At 39.5% G+C, this 25,323-nt stretch overlaps 2 protein-coding genes across 2 annotated transcripts in view; both read right to left on the minus strand.

The window, feature by feature from the left end:
* The window catches only part of LOC113761483 (protein ZINC INDUCED FACILITATOR-LIKE 1-like), an 82,676-nt gene that overhangs the window by 35,373 nt on the left and 21,980 nt on the right, over positions 1-25,323 (minus strand). The gene's annotated exons all lie outside the window — the stretch shown is intronic.
* Positions 21,445-24,141, minus strand: LOC113761485. The gene is made up of 2 exons (XM_027304493.1): positions 23,042-24,141; positions 21,445-22,681 (listed from the first exon to the last, which is right to left on the minus strand). The coding sequence occupies exons 1-2, from the start codon at positions 23,533-23,535 to the stop codon at positions 22,108-22,110; spliced, it is 1,068 nt and encodes a 355-aa protein (XP_027160294.1). The 5' UTR covers positions 23,536-24,141; the 3' UTR covers positions 21,445-22,107.

Raw genomic sequence — 25,323 nt, forward strand, 5'->3', positions numbered from 1 at the left:
AACAACTCGACTCGAACTCGGTCAACCCGAGTTCGAGTCGAGTTTCGAGTAGCTCGACTACAAATCGAGTCGAGTTTCGAGTCGCATTTTCCGAGCTCGGAGTTATTTAAATAAAATATTTATAATTGAAATAATATATATTTATTATAATTATAAAATGACCATTATGGGTATAAGTTATATGGAATTTACAATATACCCTTCTTTATAATAAAATCCTATAATGGCAAAAAAGTAATAACATAATTGTAAAAAACACTAAAAAGAAAAAATGTCTAAAAAAAAGGAAGAAAAGACTTTCTTCCTTCTCTGTTCGACTTTCTTCTCTGTTCGAAGAAAGCCTAGCAAAAAAATTCACTTTACCAGCCGGCAGCCACTGACTCTGACTGATTTAGATCTACACCCTCACTCCGTTCGTCGCCGACGCCGTTGCTCGCCGCATATGTGAGACTCCATCGCCATCGCCATCGCCATCGCCATCGCCTTAACAAGTCCCAAGTCCCAAATCGAAGCTGCTCTCTGCCTCTCCGGCCTCCGCCAGTCCGCCGCGCTCTACGTCTCCTGTCGGCTGTGTCCTGCCGTGCTGGTTCATCGCTGCCGAGTGTCGAAGACGAAGCACCAAGATCTCACTAGTTCATCGCTGGTTCATCACTGCTCATCTCTGGCTCACTTAGGTAAGTGCTCCTCTGTTTTTGGCTCTGTGTCTCTGGCATTAAAATTGGCCAAGATCGACTAGGAAACTTGTTATCCTGAATTGATAAGGGGACGAAATCTGAGCTTCCAATTGCAAACTCTAACTGTTGTAGTAGTTTAGATTAGGTGTGATATAACATAAGCTTTGTATTTTATACACAAGAAGCTCTCTCCAGTTGTGCAGCCTTTAAAAGTTAAGGCCTTGGGGAAAAATTCCACCTTTTACCCGTTAGAAAGATTCATTCATTCTGTTCTTCCTATGGTGGTGGCATTTTTTTTTTTCTTTTAAAGTCAAAAAGGCACACTTGTGAACGAAGGAGCATGGTAGCATAGCTTATGCCGTAAACCATGCAAACCATGCTGCTTAAAGTTAAGAGCATTGATTATTTTTGCTTTGATAGTTGTGAGTGTTAACACAACAGTGAGATGGATGCTGATCTTGAAATGGCTAGGCATGTTGTATATGTCCACCAGAACAAAGAGTCTCCTGCTCTTGGATTTACTCCACTTGAACCATCTGTCCTGCGGTAACATTAAACCTTGTACTTTTGGTTTAAAACTGGACATTTTGGGATGGGATTTCCTAGTTTAGCCTGGTCATAACGTACTGAATGAAAAATATGAGAGACCATTTTTCTAACTTCAACATGATTTTTTTTCTGAACCAGGAACATATTTTTCTGACATGTTCTTGTTTAAAGCAGCTTTCTTTAGTTAGTAATTAGTGATATTTGTGGGGAAAAGGAATTTCTGGATAGATCTTGGCATTGGTTTCTGAATTGAGCTTGTGGTAGTTGGGATATTGTGGCTGTTTGAGATAATTGTTTGTCTCTCAATTTGGTGGCTCAGCTCATGTTTTGCTGAGTTTTGAAATTTTGTGGGGAATTTTGGTTAGTTTGGGTACTTTTGCAGCACACTTAGGAACTATGATCCGAGGAATTAGAATCATCCATATTTTCTGCTCTTGTGGGCACCTACCGTTGGTGGGTAATTGCTGAATTTGAAAGTTTCATGTCAAGCAATCCAGCAAGTGGGAATTTCCCTTTTTTCTTCTCTATTCTTCTTTGTGGTGAATCTGATTTTTAGGGGTGTTAAAGATGCTAACTGTGGGAGGTAGAATGTGGATACTTTTAGTTGTATTTGTATTGATGAATCATGGATTTTATGCCTCATTTACTCCAGCTGATAGCTACTTGCTTGCCTTTGAATCTTCCCAAAACATCACCTTTGATATGTTTTTTTCGTCAAATCGAGTCAAAAAGCTTGATAAGACTCGACTTGATAAGGCTCGATTAAAGATCGAGCCTTATCGAGTCGAGTCTCGAGCCTGAGGAAATTCTTCGAGTCGATCTTCGAGTATCGATTTTCTTGGCTCGATCGAGCTCGAGTCGAGCTCGAGCCTCTGTGTGTATGAGTCGAGTCGAGCTCGAGTATAGTGATACTCGAGCTCGACTCGGCTCGATTACATCCCTACTTGGGAGCCGAGACTTATCGAGTCTAGTTGCATCAGTGAGCCCCAGCCTCATGCATCCATGTTAGAGTTTGCCTAGGTTAGAGTCAGCCTCACCCTTTTAAGCACGATAGGCACGAGGGAGGGGGTTCCACCCCTTTTACCTGCTTTATTGTATTTCTTTTTCTTAATTGCTCCCAATGTGTTATGTGTACTATCAATTGCACTAACCATTCTTTTGTTTTCTTGGCTTGCATTCATGTGCCTTAGCAAATAAGAGGCCTCTTTGGCACTTTTTTTAGTGACCTACCCATTAGATAACTCACATGTTTAAATTTCAGTCATTTCACTTAATTTTCAATAAGTACATTTCATTTTAGACCTTTTCCCCCCGATACATTATTTATGTCCTTTAGGCCATATTTGTCACATATTTACATCGCTTTAATAAATGGCATCATACATAAACCCTAGAAGGGAATGCCACATAGGGAATCCCATGTTTAGGAATAAGCCACCTTGTGTCTCGGATACTTAATCCAGTGAGATTTGCACGTTTACATTTTGTACCATCCAAAGGGGTAGTGCACAAGGTAAGGTAGGATCCGATCATTTTCATAGAGTAATCTTCGGAATATGAGCATCTAATAATCACTTTTTGGCCATTTTATCAAAAATTGGTAAAAATCCCTTGCGTGAAGGACATTAATTTGAAGAAATTCACAAATTATTCCTCCTATTGAGACGATAAATAAATTGAGGCCAAAATTTGATTTTTAGAAGGTCATAGACTAATGCACCTCAATAATTTTGAAATAACCAATGGCCGGACAATTCAACCAATCCATTTTGCCAATTCCTTCAATAAATCATCAATTCATTTGACCAATTTACCCTTTTTAGGGTCACCTGGTCGATTTTGAATAAATCGTCGATTCATTTGACCGATTTACCCTTTTTAGGGTCGTTCGGCCGATTTTTGAACAAGTCACTAATTCAATTTCATTCATTTGACCAATTTACCCTTTTTAGGGTCATTCGGCCGATTTTTGAATAAATCAAGTTTCGTTCGATCTATTTGATCAATTTACCCTTTTTTAGGGTGATCTGATTAATTTTGGATAAATTAAATTTCATTCAATTCATTTGACCTGTTTCCCTTTTTAGGGTAATCCGGTCGATTTTTAATAAATTGTCAATTTCATTTGACCAATTAGGATGTCAATGTCGAATTTCAAAATGGAAAACCTAGTCGATTTTGAGAAAAGCATCCATTGCATCCAGCCATTTGATCAGTTGGAGTTTTGACCCGTGCTTCACTGAGAAAAGTTGTCAAAACGAATTCCAATCTCTTCGATAGGAAGTTCGTCAAGGTCAAACCCGTGCGTTTTGTAAATTCTTGTATCGATCAAAAGTGATCAATCCATTCGGACGTTGTCCTCATTTTGACAAATCTCTCATTGACCAAATTCTTTCAAAATTATTTTTCACTCAATGAGTTGATCAGATCCATCAGGTATGGTATAGTGCCTACCCTAGAGGATTGCATTTTCATGCTAGGCCTACCCTTGGCATAAAAGGGTTCCCCCATAGGACATGCATACCGATTTTATATTCTTGTTTACTAACTCGGGGTATTTTTCTTTTGTTTCCCCCCTCCCCTGCATTCATAAAAAGGTTTCAATAAGATGAAAATATTTCCCTATATTGGATAACAATTTTTTTGATCCGATGAAGTTTGGAAAGTATTATTTGATTCTTGGGCAGATCCAATAATGGAAACCTGAAAGATCCATCTGAAAGCTCTAGGCTAAGAGTTTCTAAGAGATTTCGTAATTGCTTTCAAGGAAAATTTTGTATATTTGACTTGTTAATACATTTTTTGTTTCAAAAGAAAAGGAGACGAAAAGTGTATATGTGGAGCTCTTTAGAAGTTTCTCTCCTCATTTGTGTCGTAATTGAACGAGGAATCTGTTGTTTCAAACTTTTTCAGCAATAAAGTTCTGGACAATTGTTGTTTTGTGTAAATTTATGTACATTTCATTCTTTATTCTTATTCATTGGAGATTTTATGATGAATTTTGAGAAATAAGACCAAATTGAAGATTTCCTCAACCTCCAGCCTGGAAATTCATAAGTGTATGCTTTCTAAAATTCTTACGTACACTAGATTGGTGATCCGAGCTATACAATAAGAGTGCTCAGAAAGAAAAAGGGTGAACGGTCACTCAAAAGGCCTAATGAGATACCTTTTCTCCTTCACTTAACCCCAATGGATTGATAAACTGCAAATTAGGGCAACTTTTGCTTGAAAATGCCCGCGGTGTCTAATCCGATTCAATCACATCTAAGTGAAAGCAAAATGTGCATTATTCTTGCTTGTTTTGAAAATTTGGAATGATACTTTGAGCATTCGTTTCTCTACTTATACACATATTATCATCTGCTCTCCCATTTGAGCTTTTAAAAGAATAATTTCGTTTCGAATAAGCGCCTTGATGATCACTACCCTTCATGAGAAATTTTCAAATATCAAAAAGGGAATGGATTTTCAATGAGCATTTCGTTACTTTGGTTGTCATGAGGTGTAAGAATGATGCTTTGGCCGTCATTTCTACAACCTAAACACTGATTATCCCTTGCCTCCTCATTTGAGCTAAAATTGGTGGTTCCTTTCAAAGCACTTACGATCGTACCCCGCATTGGGGAGGGAGATTGGAGAATTTTCCAAAAAGGGGAAAAACAAAATGCTAGAATAAGGAGGGAACCGCAAATTGGGAAATTTGTTTCCACTTGGGTTCCAATTTTGAAGGAAAAAGGGAAGAGATTTGTCCGCGTGGATCGCCAACGTTTCACAAATATGGATGAACAAGGGTCCTCCTCAATCAGTTAATTCAGATACATGCCAAAAATTTCCCATTAATGAAAGTTTCCTTTCAGAGTTATTGTAAGGAACGGAATAAAGGTCAGGCCCTTTTCTTTTCCAATCAAACATTCTATCCCTAGTTATCCCTTTTGAGCCTTCAGAATGAAATATTTCGTTTGGCAACCTTTAAGAATCGCAAACCCCACACTGGGGGCAAGTTTGAGTTGAAAAGGAAAATTTCGAAAAGTGAAGAAGCAAAAAGCAACAAAATCAAAAAACAAAAGAAAAGAGAGAACCCCAGTTCAAAAATAAACTGAGGCAAATTTTGTGAAAGTTCAAAAGAATGGCAAAAGGCCGAAAAATCAAAGAAAATGAAAGAGAAAAAGCCTCGAGTGAACATAAATTGAGGCAAATCCTGATCTAACCCTAAAATAGGGTTGGCGCAACAATGCGATCTCAGATTCTTCAAGCCACTTTTGAAATCCGTTTTCAAGCCTTAACTTTTTTAAGCACCCCACCTGACCCCATTACAAAGCCGAAAGTCCTGACTTCTGTTCTTTGCACTGGCCTTGTCAAGGAAATCTCTGATGTCGAAAATTTTAGCTGTATTTCTGAATTGATTAGGTGTGAGGTTGACACTGCTCTTCATGTGAAACCCCGCGAGGGTATTTTTGAAAAAGGGGGAAAAGAAAAGAGAAACGAGCGAAATGAATGCAAAAGAAAGATGCAAAAAGATTTGATGCTGTTGGATGATGATAAAAAGTCAAACAAAGTCCAAGAATTTGGAGTCCAGATGAGGGCAATGTTGAAAAATGCGATCTTCGGTGCAATGTCCTTTGAAAATTATTTCTTTAGCTATCGTTTTCAAGCCAAATTACAAGCTAATAAAGTCCATCGTTGACTTATTCCTTCGTGACAATCCAAAGTGAGGATTATGCTCATAAAAATTCATCGATCACTCATGATCATAAGGGTATAACCAGATTTCACATGTTTAGCTATCATTTCTACCCAAAATTTTGCAAGCCCATGAAGCTTATACGTTGACTAAGTTTTCTTAAGAAATAAGGGTGACAAACTCTTTGCTTTCACTAAGATGTGGTATTGAAGGGATTACATACCATCTGAGCACATGAATAAGACAAATCTTGACCTCCCATTTCCAAATCAGAAATAACGCCCATTACCTAAAGCTTCGATGCTAAGGTAAGGAAGAAATCTCTTGTAATTTGGCATTATTTTGAGAAATTCATCATGAAATTTTCTTTGTGGAGTTAAGCAAGACGATCAATTTTCTTCACATTATACAGAAAACACAGTTTCTTACTTTGTTCAAATAAATGGAGAGGCATCCAAACCAATTGTTTGCAATCAAATGGGCCCATACTGGGGCAAAATTTTTATTCGCAAGATTTCACAAAATAAGCCCACACTGGGGCAAATTTTTTATAGTCCATTTGAGGATTTCGTCAAAGACTCAAGCAACACTTTCAAATCAATCACGCTGCCTGTTTCATGAAAATTTGAGTACATGTAAGCCCCTGTGCAGGTATTCATAGTTGAAATCGACGAAGGAGCATCCGGTGATGTGGAGGGCCGATGCCGAAGAAAGAGAAGAAAGAAGGGAAAAAGGGCCCTACACTGGGGGCAAATTATTTTTGAAAAAGATTCTCTCGAAAAATCAGGAAAATTCAAAGGTCAAAAATCAAAAATCAAGTTCAAATTTTTGTTTCTTGGAAAATCAAATTTAATTTCTTGTATCTTGACAAATCAAATCCAATTTCTTGACCAATTGGATGGCAGGATTGGGTCTTATCCCACTGACCATTCACTTTATCACGTTGGGCCTGGATTTAGTGCCGCCAACATCACAAAGATCACGTTGGGCCTGGATTTCGTGCCGCCAACTTCACAAAGATCACGTTGGGCCTGGATTTAGTGCCACCAACTTCACAAAAATCACGTTGGGCATGGATTTCGTGCCGCCAACTTCACAAAAATCACGTTGGGCATGGATTTCGTGCCGCCAACTTCACAAAAATCATGTTGGGCCTGGATTTCGTGCCGCCAACCTCACAAAAATCACGTTGGGGTTGTTTTTCATTCCTACCACCGTTAGCATCGAGTCTATCTCACTAACGTGTGCGTTTCCATTCCTACAACCGTTAGTATCTAGTCTATCTCACTAACGTGTGCGTTTTCATTTACATCGCCACTAGCCGTGGGTTAGTCCCACTAGTGAGCGCTTCACTTTTATTGCCACTAGCCGTGGGTTAGTCCCACTAGTGTGCATTGCATTTTCATCGCCGCTAGCCGTGGGTCAGTCCCACTAGTGTGTCCCATGATTTTAAATTCTATTCGGGCCAGTCCCATGATTTTTAATTTTATTCGGGTCAGTCCCATGATTAAAAGTTTGTTCGGGTCAGTCCCATGATTAAAAGCTTATTCGGGTCAGTCCCATGATTAAAAGCTTATTCGGGTCAGTCCCATGATTAAAGCTTATTCGGGTCAGTCCCATGATTTAAAGCTTATCGGGTCAGTCCCATCGGGTCAGTCCCATGATTCTTACAGTTCGGGTCAGTCCCGTTTAATTTCTGTTCGGGTCAGTCCCGTTTAAATTCTGTTCGGGTCAGTCCCGTTTAAATTTCTGTTCGGGTCAGTCCCGTTTAAATTCTGTTCGGGTCAGTCCCGTTTAAATTCTTGTTCGGGTCAGTCCCGTTTAAATTTCTGTTCGGGTCAGTCCCGATTTTAAAATTCCTTGTTTAGGTCAGCCATCCGAATATGGGCAACCGAATGGCACAGGTAATCATTTGGTGTCTACTTCTTTGTCTCAAGTTTTTCCAAAACTCAGACAAAGAGGGGCAAACTGTAGACACCAAATTTTTAAGGAATTTTGTTTGATATTATTTCTGTTTTTGATTAATTTCATTTTATTTTTATTTGTATTTTTTAAGTCATTTTATTATTTAATTAAACTTTAATCATTTAATTTTTTAATTTTCATTTGTTTCGATGTTAGGGTTTTACTTTATCTTATTTTTGCACATAAGCCTATTTTTGGAGGATGAGATCTTAGCCTTTCATCTTAGGTTTAGTCCTTCTTTGGGGTGCCTTTAAAAGGCAAACAGCCGCAAGCAATAAGGGGGTGCGCGAGGGACGGCCGAAATCTAGAACAGAAAGCTAGAAAGAAAGAAAGAAAAACAAAAAGCTAGCGAGCAAGGAGAAAGACGGAGGCGAGACAAAAACAAGGGGAAGCTGGGGGCGAAAGGAATGAAAAAGGAAAACAGAGGGGAGGTTTCCGTCGGAGGGAATCAACAAAAAAGGAAAGGCTAAGTAGCAAAAGGAAGGAGGATTGCAACGTCTGGGTTTTGGGGGCAGAATTAAAGCAAAAAGGAAAGAACAGAGGGAGCTTGGGGGGTTACGGACCAAAAAGGGGAAGACTAAGAAATAGAGGGGATAAAAAACAGAGAAGGAGGCTGCGGAGAGTAAAAGGGAACAGAAAACGGAGAAGATAGCTGGGAGGAATTTAGGAAGAGCAAGAAACGGAACTAAAAAAAAGAAGAAACTGGCGGCCGAAATCTGGAATTTAGAGGAGGAATTTTGGGCAGAGGCGAAAGAACTAAACGAAAAGTGAGGAAACAAAGACCAGGAGGTCCGCCGCAATCCGAGCCCCGCCACGGCACCTCCACCTCGTGCGCCACCTTTCTTCTCCGGCGCGACCAACAAGCAGCCAACCGCCTGCCCAAGCCACCTCCAGGCCGCACTCGTCGCTGTTGCTGTCTGCTACTCTCCACCTCTGCCGCCGCCTTTCAACTCCCACTGCCGTCGCTGCCACCGTAGCCATCAAAGCAGCAGGGGCTTCTACTGCCATCTCCACAGAGCCGTCTACCATCAGCGCCACCCCCCCTCTCCAGATTCAATTCGACTTCAGAAATTATAGCCCTGTAAGTTATTTTCTTCAAATTTCAGTTTCTCTCAAGCTTTGAAATGGGTCTGCCGTGGCATCATTTGATGCAATTTTTCTGTTAGTTGATCTTAATTTCTGAATACACATGATGCATATGTTGATTGGACTGAATTCTTTGTTTTTCTGATAATTTTGGGGCCGGTTGTAATGTAATTTGAGCAGAAATCTGTTGAGTTTTTTCATGCCCATTTGCTGTTTGTTAAAATGCCCGAATGAACCTTCTACTTGAAGATGATTTCGCTTGCTTTACGTATGAAGAAAATGGAACATTTGCTGTGTGGAGTCGTTGTAGCTTTCCTGTTTTAGTCTCATGTCTTTATGCTTGAATTCGAATTGATGTTATGAGAGGGAGTATTGAGAGTCTCATTGTTCGTTGAAATGGTTAGAAATTGAAACCAGATTTCTGGTTGCTGAAATGCTAACTGGTATTAGCTCGTTGGAGAAGATGAACATTTGTTCAGAACTGCAATTTCAGTCCCATTTGCCTCCCACACTTTCATAAGTCCTTCAATTAGGTCCCTGCTTTTATTGCATATGAACCCCCCAAGTCCCCCTTGTTCTGATATGACCCGAAAATTGGAAAAAGTGCTTTTGTTTCTCCCTTTTAGATTTGAGTCATCTTTTAATAAGCATGAATAGTCCTTTAACTAGATTAATTCTTGTTTGTAGGTTCTAATTGGGGATTATTAATTTTATTTGATTTTATCATGTTGGATTTAATGAAACAAGTGTTTTGGGCCAAGAGTTTATTTTTGTTTGAGTTTAAGAAAGTTGTTTTAGTTTATTTGGTTTGTTTTTTTTTGGTTTGGGCTAAACGGTCAAGGCCCATCTTTTTGTTTGGCTATTTGTTTGGGCAAAAATAATATACTAGCCCCCTTGTTTTTCCTTGGACTCCCGATTGGGCCAAGTGATCTTGGCCCAAGAAAGGTGACAATGGCCCATTCCCATTTGTTTTGGGATTTCCGATTGGGTTTGGAAGGTCTTGGCCCACGAAATAAATACAAATGGCCCAATGGCCTGTTTTGCCAAGAAGCCTGATAACGAAATTTCATTCCAGTCCCCTGACTTTCGAGTGTTTTCACTATGGCCCCAACAACTTTCAGTTTCATTCAATTGGGTCCTTACTTTATTTGCAAATGAGTCCTTGAACTTTATTTTTCTTTAATTTTGGCCCCAAACTTTTGTCAATCTTTGCAATCAGGTCCTTTCTTCTCTTGACTTCTTAAATGTGAATTGTCGACATGATTTAATTGATTCAAATTCATGCTTATTTTTTATCCTTTGTGATTATTTGCCAAATAAATTGGTACCTTGACCTTTTTATTGTTTTGAAGCTAATATCTCATTTACTCGATTTCCATTGCAAGGGAGGTAACTTCTATATTCTTGAGTTTATTTTTCCTACGTGCTCCTACGTGTTATGTGAATATGCATGCCTATTTCGCTTTCCTTGCCTTTACTTAATTCCTTGCATTTGTTTCATTTACTTTTACTTTTATTTAAGCATTTCATTATGGGGTATGTGTACACCTCTTGGCTTGTAATAGATAGGGCTTGGAGGAGCATTCGATGAAGACCTGTTGAAGACATGTGCCTAGCTAGCAAATGTAATAGTTAGGGCTTTAATTGCTTTATGTGTCTTGCATGTTTAGTCACTATGTGTTAATTTGCTTTATTAGGCTCTTGCATCTAGTCGAGCATGCTAAGTGTTATGTGCTACGTGTTTATAAGTGTTGGACATGTCTACTCGCTTTCCATAGCTATGAATGAATGTGATGGATGAATGTACGTTTCCACTAGTCCAACGCTAGTAGGAATCCATAGAAAGGGCTGGTCCAACGCTAGACCCAATAGGATTTTTCCTTTGTTTTTCATTAATGCATTATTTGCCTGTTCACTACATATCATGCATTTTTCCTTAGTTTTATCATCTGGCATGCTCCTCGATTCCCCTTTCCCCTCATTTTTAGGTTTTGCATCTCATACTAGTTATAGGGCTCATTTGCTTGAGAGTCCCCTTTCGATAAGGGAAACGAGCGAGTGTAGCTACTCGATAGCCTTAGCACGCTAGTTTTGCCTTCTAATCAAAGGGAAGATTAAGTCACAAAGTTAGGACTCCCCGTTCCCGTCTTGATGCATTCCTATAGGATTCATGCATTTTTCATTCACTATCACATACGCTTACTTTATATTCTATCTCTTTTTCTACATTCTCACTTCACACTACTTTTGGACGTTTTCACTTAACTACTCACACTTTACACTTTCATTTGCACACGTGCACCTTTATATCCCTTCACTTGCACACGAACACTTTTTATCTTCATTTGCACACCTCCACTTACATCCTATTATTTTTATCATTTTTCTCACTTCACACAAACTCACATTTTCACATGGCATGCATTCCACTCATTTGTACGTCATTTAGATTTATGTGTGACCTCTCCAAAGGATCATTATTGGGCTTCACAATTAATGTGATTGGCACCACTCACCCTTTGAAGAGAAATTTCCCCCATGTCCCCTAGGTCTAGGTTCTTGCATTCATATAGTCATATCCAACACGCTATACATACCTTGGGTAGAAAAATTAGGAAAGGTTGGGCTAAATCACGCAACTAGCCTTGGCTAGGTCGAAGGGGTGCCTTGGATTTTTATCCTTGCCTTCCCCTTCGTCAAATGTGACTCCCGAACCTTTTTCGTTGGTTTACGTGGACTAGGAGTCGTTCAAAAGGGGTTTCTTTCTATCTTTCCTTTAGAAAATTTCTTTTTGGGTGACTTGGTTTTTTTTTTTTTTTTTTTTTTTTTTAAAGAGGACAAACGCCCCACATATTATTGAAAGCAAAAGATCGAAAAGAGGAACCACCCGTCCCAAATACAGCCTCCAAGAACTACCCTAGTCTAACCACCTTCATTTATCCAACGCACACCCGGCACCCCGCGAGAGTCAAGGATCAAAGCAGCTCTAACCATTGGCGGCAGCTGGAATTCCTGCTCATAAACCTGGGCACCAGAAGCACCGACCGCAGCTAACCTGTCTGCCGAAACGTTGGCCTCACGGAAGATATGTGAAATGGACGCAGAGAATTCCTTGAGTAGGCCTCTAATTTTCCTCAAACGGTTACACAAAGGCCACTTAGCAATCGCCCCAGAAACAACCAACTGCACCAAAGCCTTGGAGTCTACCTCTACCAACGAAGGACGCAGCCCCTTTTGTGAACACAACTCCAGACCAAACAATAATGCCAAACACTCCGCCCCTAACACATCCTGTTCCCCGAACTCCTTGTAGAAAGCAAAAATCAATTTCCCCTGATAATCACGCAGCAGACCACCACCCATAGCGTGACCCTGAACCACACTGGCGTCCGAGTTAAATTTCAGCACACCAAGTGGCGGCTTGACCCAGGCAATTGCACACGGAGCCCTTCTCCTAGCAGGAGACTTGATCCATTGAACCAACTCACAATCCATATCCCCCGTGAAGTGCGACCGACGAAGCTTATTTGCCTTCCCAATCTGCTCCCAAAAATAATCCACATCGCGGATTATCTTGTCCACCTCCCACCGCACTCCCTGAAATCGTTCCTGGTTCCTAGCCAACCACAGAAACCAACACACCACGATTGGCATACAAACCCGAATATGAGTTTTTACCGTCGTAGCTGAAGTGAAGTACCAAGAGATAAAAACCGACGCCATACTCGGGCAATTTCGCAACTGAAAACCAAACCGGGCAGAGATTCTCCTCCAAACTTCCGAAGCTACCGGTCCCGTCAGAAAAACATGCAAGAGGGCCTCCTCCTCACGGTAACAACACCCACATCTCGAAGGGAACGAAAAACCCCGGGACCTTAACACCACATCCAAAGGTAGAAAGTTACGCACTAACCTCCAAGCAAAGAAAGACATTTTTGCTGGCAAAACCGACGGCCACAGTAAGGAGTCTACCAAGGAGTGTTGTCGCCGTTGTCTAAGCAATTCCCAAGCCGACTTGACCGAGAAAGTCCCCGACGGCGAAAGCGACCAAACCAACCTATCCTTCTGGGACTGCTCAAAGGGAATGTCCTTGATTGCACGGATGACAAAATCCGGCACCCACTTAGCAAGCCGAACCTCATCCCAGCCGTCATCAGAAATAAACTCCGCCACCAGAAAATGAGGCCTCTCGGCTCGACCCACCACCACCTCTAACGGTTCCTGAAACACCCATCTATCCTTCCAGAAATCTACTAGGCCATCACCTACACACCAACTCAAGTTCGGCTCAACCAAAGCACGAATCGCCTCAAGACGCCGCCAAGTAGGTGAAGGCCGAACGGCTGAAACTTCCGATGGATGGCTCCCCCTACAATATTTGGCGTGCATGAATTCCGCCCACAAAGACTCTCCACTCCGGAAACGCCACCAAAGTTTAGCCGCAAAGGCCCGTGCCAAATCCTTAAAAGACCTAAACCCCAGACCCCCTTCCTCAAGAGGAAAGCACAACTTGTCCCAAGACGACCAATGTGTACGCCTCTCCCCCATTTGATCCCATAGGAAGGCGTTGCAAATGACTCCCAAACGTGTAAGCACCGCCTTTGGGGGATTAACCACCTGAAGTAGGTACATAGGCAGCGACGCTAAGACATGCCTCGCTAAGACCAGCTTACCCCCAAATGAAAGCAGCCTAGTACTCCAATGGACAAGATGAGCCCGCATTTTAGCCACAATCCCATCAAATAGCACATTGAGCCGCCGACCCTTATAAATAGGAGCACCCAGATAAGCGAACGGAAAAAATTGCCTGTGAAATCCTAGGACCCTAGCCACCATTTGTTCCTGCCCCGACGTAGCCCCTGAAGACAAGAAGAATGAGCTCTTGTCGACATTCACCCTCTGGCCAGATGCCTCTTGATACTCTGCTAGAAAAGCCTTGATTGCGGTCAGACATTCCTCCGAGCATCTAGTAAAGACAAGCATGTCATCCGCGAAGGCTAGGTAAGCCACCTGTGTCCCGGCTGAAACAAAAGACCTGCTCGGCTGCCTACTTAAGAGATGATGCAAGCCACGGCCTAAGAATTCTGCAACTAACACAAAAAGACCAGGGGAGACCGGATCCCCCTGCCTAACACCCCGTGTAGACTTAAAAAATCCAGCCGTCTCCCCATTCACCAACACGGAGAACCAATTATTAGACACCAGACGAAAGAATATGTCTACCACCTGTTCAGCAAAACCAAACTGCCGAAGCATAAACAAAAGAAATGGCCACTCAACCCTGTCATACGCCTTTTCCATATCCAACTTTAACATGAGATTTGGGTGGCACAACCGCCTGTCCAGATCCCCCACCAGCTCCTGCGTTAAAAGGATGTTGTCCGTTATCCCCCGTCCCGGAACAAAACCTGTTTGCCATGGTGAAACTAAGGCAGGTAGGACCCTAACTCTATACCAAGTGGCGACTCCATTTTTTCATTAAAAACCCCCTTTTGAACTTTGTTTGGCCAAATCGTCGCATTCTCAAGTCCCATGGCCTTTTACTTTTCATTTACACACGTTCACATTTCACTACACACTCACACACATCACCACCACATTCAAAAAGTGGGGCGCGACACATGCTACCGCTCAACACTAATGTCGATGAGATAACTCTCCAATCGACTTAATCAAGATAAAAGTATTAAAACGGGATGAGAGGCACCTCCCACTCGGATGGAGTGTAGTACATTCTACCGCTCAGCACTTACAAGTCAAGCACATGCACAAATACAAGTACATGTCAATCAAGTGCAAGCGAATACAAGATCATTCAAGAAGGGGAGGCCGAGTGCGATAAGGACACACTCGCCTAGCCAGAATCAAGTCACAGGTAATGTCCAGAAATTCACATTCTCAAGTATACCAAGTATTTCAAGTCAATATATAGGTCATATACAAATCAAATTACTTGTTAATGCATGAAGGAAATATCAAGTATTCAGTCAAGTCGGGTCAATTGAGTGTACATAAGAGCACACTCGCCTAAACAGATTCAAATCACAAATAAGTTCAGCATATCATGTTTCAAGCATTTCAAGTATTTCATGTCCAAACAGTTGAAAATCAGGTAGTTAAGAACCCTGATCAAACAAGAAAATTGGAAGAAAGCTGCAGAAATCAGAAATTTTCTCAGCAAATCCGGCCACTTTTCAGTTGTAACAAAACGGCTAACTCATGTTTTAACAAAATCTCACAAATTTAGTCGAGCTAGGTCAAGTGCGATAAAGTACACACTTGCCTATGAGACAAGAAATCAAGTACCTAGCATTGTCTAACAACAATGAGCATGTAACACGTAAGTCGGTGGGATAGCCACCCGAGTGACCAACAAGTCAAGTGCAAACAAAGCATTTCATTTCATATCAATATCACGAAATGAACTACAAATTATCGAGTATGATAAAGTACATCCTTGTCCCAAAGGTTATCAATTCAAGAGCAATTACTTTAACCAAGTAAGCATGTTATTCAAGCAAGGAGACATTCCATGTAAATATTTTCATGTACTTGGAACACTCACCAATCAATTGCCACCCTTCACTTTAACCTTGGTTCGTCCTCTTGAACTCTTTCGAGTCCTGTGGTCACATATTATATAAAAAGGCTAGCAATACAAAGCCAAAATACATGAAGAAATTAAGGTTTTTAAGACTTCATTTCCTTTCACTTAAACCTCAATTCCACTCATAAACCATATCCAAAATGATTAACCAACTCCAACCTTAAAGTGGGAATGAAAGTAAAAACGGTTCTAAGAGAACAGAATTTTCTAGTTTTTGCGCAACATTATTTGAAAAATCATATCTCAAGCTTCTTAAGTGCAAAATTTATAAACTTTACACCATCGGAAAATAGACTCAAAGAGTTACAATTTCCCAGAAGACACATTTGTAAGATTCAGTCCACAAGTTAGTCAAATTCCAGCCTCAAGTTGCTGCATCATCCAGTCAAAAGACAGAACAGGTATGGCAAATTAGTCAAGTTTGAAAAATCACAGATATTCATAGAAATTGAGAAAAGTTATGAAATTTGTACAGTAGAAAGTAATCTGAATCTAGTTTCAAACAAAACAAACAGAACTCAATTCTAATTTTTGTACACCAAGATATAACAGATTTCGTAAGACTGCCCAAGGTTCCCTGCGGACAAATTTTCAGCAGCACTTCCTTTGTGTTTACCATTTTTTTTCCAGCCAATTCAAGACTTCATTCTTACCACAAAACAGCCTCAACTCAAGCATATACATACCGGGCCAAAAACTCACTAAATCAAGCATATATATAGCATATAACCATCACCTCCGTTTCCCAAATCCTAGGGCAACGAGTGAAAGTCGTTAACATTCTTGGTTCATTTTCAACCCAAATGTAAGTTCATTAGGTGACCAAGTGAGTGGTTAAATCTACTCAATTGACCATGCAAGTTCAACCAAAAATATAGGAAAATGTCATAAGAAAACAAGTTTGACAAGTGCAAGAAAGTTGAGCAAAAGGAAAATCTCATTTAAGTTCAAAGTAGTCTGCGAGGGTAAAACAGTCGTGCCCTTGCAGTCTTGGAAAAACAGCCATATCTCTCTGTATGAAGGTCGGAATCAGGTGCCGTTAGTGGTGTTGGAAACTAGACTCAAAGGGATTTCCAACGGTACCAAATACACACTCTAGTTCCTCTCCTATCAATACCAGTGATCTGGGGAAGTTGGCTGATTTTTCAGTTCTGATCAGCTCAAAACTCTAACAAAATTACTCTATTTCCTCTTGTCAACTTCACTTGTTTTGGCTCAAATTCATCCAATTCAACCTCCTAGAGTTCATATACAGGGGATCAAGTTATCTAGCACCATTTGGGGCTTAAAATGTAACATACATAATGCTTAAGTGAACCAAAACAATCTAGCCAACAAAGGAGAACCAAAACAGTCCACTAGTTGCCCAAAACAACCACTTGCTTGCTTCATTTCCATCTCAACTCACACATAAACTTAACCAATGTTTAGCCAAGTTTCCTAGGCTTAATTAAGGTGCACATGAGTCACAAAAAGCAAGGAAAACTCTCCACTCCAAGGCTGCACAGCAAAGAGAAACCAAAACAATCTACAAGTTCCCTTGCAACACCAACCTTCATCCCTTCATTATAGTTAACTTAAGCATCATTCCAAGAGTTGTCCTTAGCTCAAAAAGGGTCCAAAACATGTTAATACATCAAGTAAAACCATAAACAAAGCTTGGACAAAATATCAAACACATGGTATGCAAAACAACCAACCCTACTTCCACTTGTTTAGTTCAAGAAGTTTCACCACAAATATCATCCATTCAACTCCTAGTTTGCCATTAAAACTTTAAACACTTGATATAACACCATAAAGCTAAGATTCAAAGATCATTTACCTTCCTTAAGTGAAGCTTGAATCACCCAAAAGCCACCAAAATAAAAGCTCCAAGCTTGAAACACACACTAGGCTTGAAGGTAGTTAACTCAACTAAACTAGGTTCCTTCACTTTTGATTTTTGCTCAAGGATCAAGTTAGGGTTTAAAAGCAAGAAAAATGGAGTTTTCTCTCTTTTCTTGGAAGCTTCAAGTGGTCGGCCATATGGAGGAGATAATGGAGCTAAGTTGGTTTAAATTTTGCTAATTCTTTTGGTCAAACAAGATGAATGATTAGGGTTTTGCCACATGGCTCAATCTTGGCCATTTATTCCTTTAATCTTTGACTAATGAAGTTTCTACCCTCCAAATGTTCCAATACCTAATTAACACCCTTAAACCATTAAATAAAGTCTTACACATAATAAAAGGGATATTTGGTCATAATGCATGTGGTGAAATAAAATAATGGCAACTCAAGGAAATGTTACAATTCAAGTAAAAGGTAATGAAATGCAATGCAAGGAAATGTCATAAGTGATTTAGGAGGATTTATATTTTTAAGTGAGGGTTCTCACACTTAACATGTACTAACTTATACCAAGAAAATGAGTCAAAACTTGATTCACTTATAAAAATATCTAGGAAATTGAGGTAATGAAGTAAAGTAAAGAAAATGTGCTCAAAGAAATAAGATAAAATAAAGATAATTTTTGGGGTTCTCACATAACAAGTCTTACATGAAACAAATAAATTTTCATATTTCAACTTACTATATTAATTTTTTTTGGCAATCCTCGTTCACGGGGTCTGGATGCCAGCCCAAAGTTTATTACAATACCAAACCGATAATGAAGAGGGCATAAGCCTTACCTCAAATAATACAAACTAGAAAGAAATTTCAAGGAGATTGACTTTTAGAACTTCGTCGCCTTTGAAAGGAAGGGTAAGATAACATGTCCAACCTGTCCTCCCCTCTAGCCAGCCTCGGTAACTCAGCTACTCGCTCATATGCACACACCTCGAACTGTGGACTGACACAACCTTCATTCGCCAAAATATCAGCAACCTTATTAGCCTCTGGATAACAATGTTGAAACTTTAAGATATCAGAAAAGAAGACACGAATCTACTCTAGTTCCCTACTAATAGACCACGGACACTGATACTTTGTATTCAGGATCCGCACAAGTACCATCGAGTCAGATTCAACCACTAACTGCATATTTCCCCATTGAAAACATAGTTTAATCCCTACCAACAAAGCTTTGGCCTCAGCTTGCATGTTACTACCAGATCCAAAAAATGCAAAAAAAAGAAAAAATTTATCGCCCCAAGGAATCCCGCATTATCCGCCTTCCTCCACTCACTTTTGGATTATCCTTCGAGCAACTATATATATTGAGCTTAACCTACCGCAACTGAGGAGACACCTAATGAACCATTGTTATTGTAATCTCCTCGCATCGTTGCGCCACAGACCCCAAGAATTGAGGTCAGTAAACAACATCTTGCAACTCTCTAAACTTAATCCAATATGCATCCTTCAAGTCCTAAAAATGTTTCTATGAGGCAGATATTGTTCAATTGCATAGTCTAGCCTCAGAATTAATTTGAGCACTGAACCTTGAGAAAATACACCACAATCAAATCCTTGACTCTTCTTAACCATTAGGTTTAAGTCAGAGGGAGAAGAGATTCGCTTGCATTAATAAGTCTTGTAGATTCTAAAGTGCTCATTGCTTTTTTTTTTTATCTAGACAGGTGGCACCAGCCATCTGTGGACTTTTTCGATTTGTATAAAGTAATGGACTAATTCAACTTTACACTTGCTAATTAAAGTTTAAGGTAGACAATGAGATTAAGTTACAAAGTGGAGTTAGTCCTAATGGAGTTGCAGTTTGCTCAAATAGTCAAATGTACACAGGTAAAAGGAGAGTTAGGAGAAACTGCTCTAGAGTAGATAGCCAAGGATACCATTGATTCACAGCTTCACACCACATGGAGTTAATGTATATTGATTCACTTCATGGTCTATGTATTGTATCTCATTCAGTCAATCAATGTTTGGCATATCAATTATAAGCTCATATGTAATGACCGATGTGATATGGGAAAAAATAAAAATTTCTCAACCAATTAAGATAGTAATATGTTTGAGGTAGTAGTTTTTTAACATTTTAGATTCTCGAGAAGGTAGTAGTACTATATTTGCATGAATGATAAATGGAGAGATAAACCCAATATATTAACGTGTAAACAAAGAAAATGGAGATGTTATATGTTTTATTGCACTAATTAATGAGGTCCTGCAACCGAATTGACTAACGTTGCTTTATACATGGCTGCAACATTTATTAACTCAGAAAACATTTATTTTAGAAGAAATCTTAGTATATATATATTTGTGAATAACTTACTTATCTATGAAGAATTTGACAAGCTTGAGAACTAGAAACACCCTGCGATACAATGCTGGAGCCAAGTCTGAAATGTTGACAGCCGCATGGCAAATAAATGGTTGGAACCCCATGTCATGAATCCGGTGAAGCTTGCTACACACAAATGATGACTTTCTTACATCCCGAATCTCCTGGAAGGCAGAAGATAAAGAAAACATGCCTGATGAAGATGAAGCCCAAATTGTGACATCCAGTAAGTTCCTATCTGGAACCTCCATATCCAAATTTTTTTTTAACAATGTCAACCGGTGAAACTTGATACAACAATCTTCTATTCCAAACCCCAGTATCAAGTGCATTATAAAAACCCACATTCCCTTGCACATCAACCTTTAGGTACAAAGCCCCTGACCCTACCCAATTATCATATCAAAAATTGCAACTTCCACTATTCAGCTTCCAAAATATAAATAACTCTGCCAGCCCCGTTATGTCCAACATCCTTTTTCATATACCCGAGCTTGCAGAGCTGATTTGGGTTTGACACGGATGAACTCCGTAACAATACTTAGCATGCAGAAAACTTGCCCACAATGAAGATCTACTCCTAAAATTTCACCACAACTTACATGAAAATACCCTATAACTCTCATAAATGGATCGAAACCCAACATCAACCTCCTCCGGAGGATAACAAAGATCCCACCATCCAACCCAATGAAATTTATTCGACTCTTGGTATGTACCCCAAAGGAAATTCTCACAAACCTTTTCAATAATATGAAATGTACCTTTAGACATTACCCCCGATGTAAGCAAGTGAACAGGAATGCTTGAAAGCACATGTTTAATCAAACTAATCTTACCACCATGAGATAACAACTGAGACTTCCACGAGAACACCTTGTTAGCAATCGCCTGATACCAATATGCAAAGTAAGCACTTTTGCATCTACCAAAGTATAGCGGAGATCCTAAATACCGAACTGGGAAACCTTTCCTTTTAAAATTGGTGATCTTCTCAATAACCCTATGCCAAACCACCGAACCCTGAGGATGAACTAAATAGCCACTTTTATGTGCATTTATTAACTGACCAGAATCATTTTGATACAAATCTAACACTCATAACTTTCTTCAAAGACGGAGAGGAACCATTAGTGAAAATTGTAACATCATCCGCAAACGCCAGGTGGGAAATAGGGGGATAATTTCTAGGGCCTTTAAATCCCAGAAATCCGATTGAGAAGCTAACAAGTTCAGGCCTCTAGATAGCACCTCCTCCCCAATCATAAACAATGCTAGTGATAATGGATCCCCTTCCCAAAACCCCCTAGAGAACTTTAAAAAGTCAAAAGACTCTCCATTCACTATCACAGAAAACCAAACATTTGACAAAAGCCTCCAAATCATGTCAATAAACCTTTCCCCAAATCCAAAACGATGCAACATATTTACTATAAACAACTAAAACATCCTATCATACGCCTTAGCCATATCAAGTTTCAACGCCACGTTTCCGCCCCTGAATTTCTTACCAATGTTAGATATCAACTCCTGAGTTAAAAGATAATTATCATATATAGTCCACCCCTTCACAAAACCACTTTGTTGAGGGGAAATAATATAGGAAAAAATAGATGCCAAACGGCTTGCCAATATCCGAGAAATAACCTTATACAAAAAATTACAAACACTAATAGGGCAAAATTGGGTAAAATCTTAAGGATTTATAACCTTTGGAATAAGGACAATAGACATAACAGTTACAAAATGAGGAAGTTCCACACTGCAGAAAAACTTACTATCATCTCGTAGACGTCCTGAGCTATCATCTCCCAAGCAAATGTGAAAAACTTTCCCGTAAATCGATCCGGTCTTGCTACACTATCCCCATCCATGTCAAAGATCACCTTCTTAACTTCATCCAATGATGGGATTGCTTCTAACAAATTATTGTTGATATCAGAGCTCAAGTTAGGGATAGCATGCAACAATTGATACTCAGGAATAGGGTCTACCGAAAACAATGTACCAAAATATCCAATTGCTTCTGCTCCTATTTCATCGTCATCCATAATCCATTTACCACTCACGTCTTTAATTCTATGAATCATTGCCTGAAACCTTCGCTGTTTGACCACCGAATGAAAATATCGTGAATTTCGATCTCCATGCTGTAGCTACTTAATTCTAGACTTTTGACGCCAAAACTGCTCTTCAATGGCCAATACCCTTTTTAATTCGGTCTTGACCCGTTGTAATTCAATATGAGCCTCCTCTGAGTTATCCAACTGCATGCAGTTTTCAGCTATAAGTACAGCTTTCTCAGCCTTCTTCACGTTGCAGAAGACATCCCCAAATATCTCCTTGTTCCACTACTGCAAGCTCTAGCAACACCACACAATTTCACCCGTACAATGTAGAATGGAGAACCTGTCACCTCTACTTGCCAGGCTGCCTTTATTACAGCCCTTAAACCATCATTTGAAGTCCAAATATTTAGAAATCTGGACAAGCGAGACTTGTTATCCAACCTAGAAGAGAAGGAAATAAGGAGCGGTGCATTATCTGATGGTTCACACACTAAATGGGAAACCAAAATCGAAGAAGCCATGTCTAAACATTCAATGTTAATCAGCATTCGATCCAACCATTTCCAAATTCTTGCCCGGCCATACCTATTACTGCACCATGTAAATCTGGAACCCAAAAACTCAACATAAAAAATGCCAACATTGTTCATAAAATCCAAAAGCTCTAACCCCTCAGAGGGATGATAGGGCTTGCCACCCTTCTTCTCACTAGAAGACACAATCACATTGAAATCCCCCACAATACACCAAACTGCTCCACATGGTTTGTCTTGAAGCAAATCCCTCCACAAATAATGCCTCTCAGCAGAAGTACATCTAGCATGCACAAATGACACTATCACTGGACAAGGAAATTGAGGATGAAGCACACATAAGCACAAATGTTGATCCGAAATCCCTATTATCTGACAACCAAATGGACCACTAAAGAAAACCCACAAATCACCCTATGAATTATACACCACGTAATCAAAGTTCAGACGCATACGAATTGCATCAGTTTCTCCCATAAACAATTTAGGTTTACACACTCCAACAATTGATTATTTGTGCATCATAACTAATCTCTTTAAATGTCTATATTAGAAGATTTCGAAATCCCTCGAATATTCCAGAAAAGTGCATTAATCATGGGATAACACTTTAAATGAATTTTGAGAAGTTCTTGAAACAGACCTGAGCTCCCTATCTGATGGGAATTTCGCACGAATACCCCTATGTTTAGCTGGGTTGAACCCTTGCTCAAACACCGCCACTTGATCAACATTCAACGCTTCAACGAGAGGATGCGAGAGCTCCACCAAATTCCTGTGGCGAGGTGGATGACACGGCGACAGATTTCCTGCCTGAGAGGGAAGCTCTTCCAAAACATCCTCCTCCTCCCCTTTGGATCCATCAACACTAGAGGCAGCAACACCAGCATAATTAGCAGCCTCTTCAGCATTTTCTTGAATCACTCGAACAACCATATCTTGAATGATATGACCAGCAGCAGATTTGATACCATCATCGATCATAGTTGATAAGTTAACTTGAGCAGAAGATCCAACCAGCGAACCCTCGAATTTTTGTATCTTATGAAACTCAACCTCAAACAAACCAAGTGATACACTTGGCCCAATAGCCTGAATAGGAATTCGTTCAGCAACAATAACTTCAGCATCAGTCATTACAACAGCCTGATTTAACGTCAACTCCAACCCATTCGAAATTTGGGTAGAACCAATCTCGGAAGTTGGGACTATGAGAATGTCAACTACACCTGATGATACCCCAATCCCAGCAGTAGAAGCAGATGCAATGTGCCCATTGTCTGCGGCAGTCGTAGAGGAAACCTGCCAAGCAGTAGAAACCGTTGTAGTTTGCCTATTGTATGTGGCAGTCGTAGCGGAAACCTGCAGATTACCACTTTCATTAGCCTTCTTAGGTCGAAGCTTTAAAATAGGTTGTGCCTCGGGACGTGATAGTTGTCTTGGTCAAAGCTTAGGATTCTTAATGTGACAGTCTTCTTCTCCATGACCTTGTCGGTAACAGTGACAACAATAATTTGATAAATTTTCTGGATTTAAAGATTGCCAAAACCCATGACCCTCTCCAATTTGGATCCAAATCTGTGAATGCAAAGTCTTCAAAAGATCCACTTCCACACATACCCTAGCAACACTTGGCCGTGATAACGTAGTAGTTGCCGAATCCACAAATAAAGGCCGTCCCAAGCAAGAGACAATCTGGAATAGACACTACTTGTTAAACAAATGGATGGGGAGCTTAGGCAGACTGAACCACACCGGCACCAAGGAAGACTCCTTGTCCACGTGAAAGGATGTTGTCCACTTAAACACCTGCATAGGACAACCATAAACGTACCAAATATTCCTTATCCATAGGTGCATAAAATCAGCTTCATTATTAAAGTGGATCAAAACATGTTGTCCATCTAGAAGCGCAACGGAGAACGAATCCTTCAGATCAAGAGAGATGAAAAATTTCCGAACATCCTCCATAACCGGCCTTCCCTTAGAAAACTTTCCGACGAGAGCAAACTAACTTACTATATTAATTATTTGTACACATTTTTATACTGAAAAAGATTGTGTACAACCATTAATGTCAAAAAATGGAAAAGATAGAAGCGGTTTTACTAAACAATAGCAATTATATAGTGAAGAAAATCGTTTTTTGTGCTGCTTAACACTAAAGTAGTACAAGCATTGAAATTAGATGGTACTATCCCAAAGAAATAAATTTTCACTTATTAATTTGGCAATTGAATATTTTGTAATTGTGAAACTAGAGTGATTTTTTAATATTCAAATTTATTATACTAACAAAAGCTATTTTGTATTATAATATAGAGAAATTGTGCCATTACTTTACATAGATGGTACTACATGAAAAAACAATTTTTATTTTTCGACTTAGTACATTAGCCATTGGTACAAGTACAACTTGAGGACCTTTTGATATTTGATAATAATTTCTAGAATGAAAAAGGTAAAAATAAAAGGAAAACAGAACAATAGAATGGCTATATTTACTCGATAGTAGTGAATGTATAATCAATAAAATCATTCCGCAAAATAGGATAACTATACCATCAATTAACTTGGATTGTACTATTCCAAAGAATTTATAGTTGTAAAACTACGAAATCTTCTATTATTAATTTTTTTTTATAAACCAATCATATGGAAAGAAATTAATAGAATCATGACGATGTACAAGGAAGAAGCAATTTTGTATTATGGAATAACAAAATTGTACGATTAATTAACATAGCAGGTATTACATCAAAAAAGAAATTCCAATATTTTGACTTTGTATTTTAATCATCTGTACCTATACAACTAGAGAACCTTTCAACACTTGAAAATATTGCTTGCAACTGTAAAACCCATTTTTACTTGATAGTAGAGAATGTAATTCAAAAAAATCATTTTGTATTGCATAATGAAAAT

This window comes from Coffea eugenioides, chromosome 2, assembly GCF_003713205.1.
Source record: "Coffea eugenioides isolate CCC68of chromosome 2, Ceug_1.0, whole genome shotgun sequence".
NCBI classification, from domain to species: domain Eukaryota; kingdom Viridiplantae; phylum Streptophyta; class Magnoliopsida; order Gentianales; family Rubiaceae; genus Coffea; species Coffea eugenioides.

Excerpts from the sequence above, each read along its gene's own strand:
- LOC113761485 (XM_027304493.1), bottom strand. The coding sequence starts at position 23,535 with ATGACTGATGCTGAAGTTATTGTTGCTGAACGAATTCCTATTCAGGCT. Across the intron at positions 22,682-23,041 it reads CCATCAGATAGGGAGCTCAG|ATGTACTTCTGCTGAGAGGC; the intron begins GTCTGTTTCAAG and ends TGTGCATGCTAG.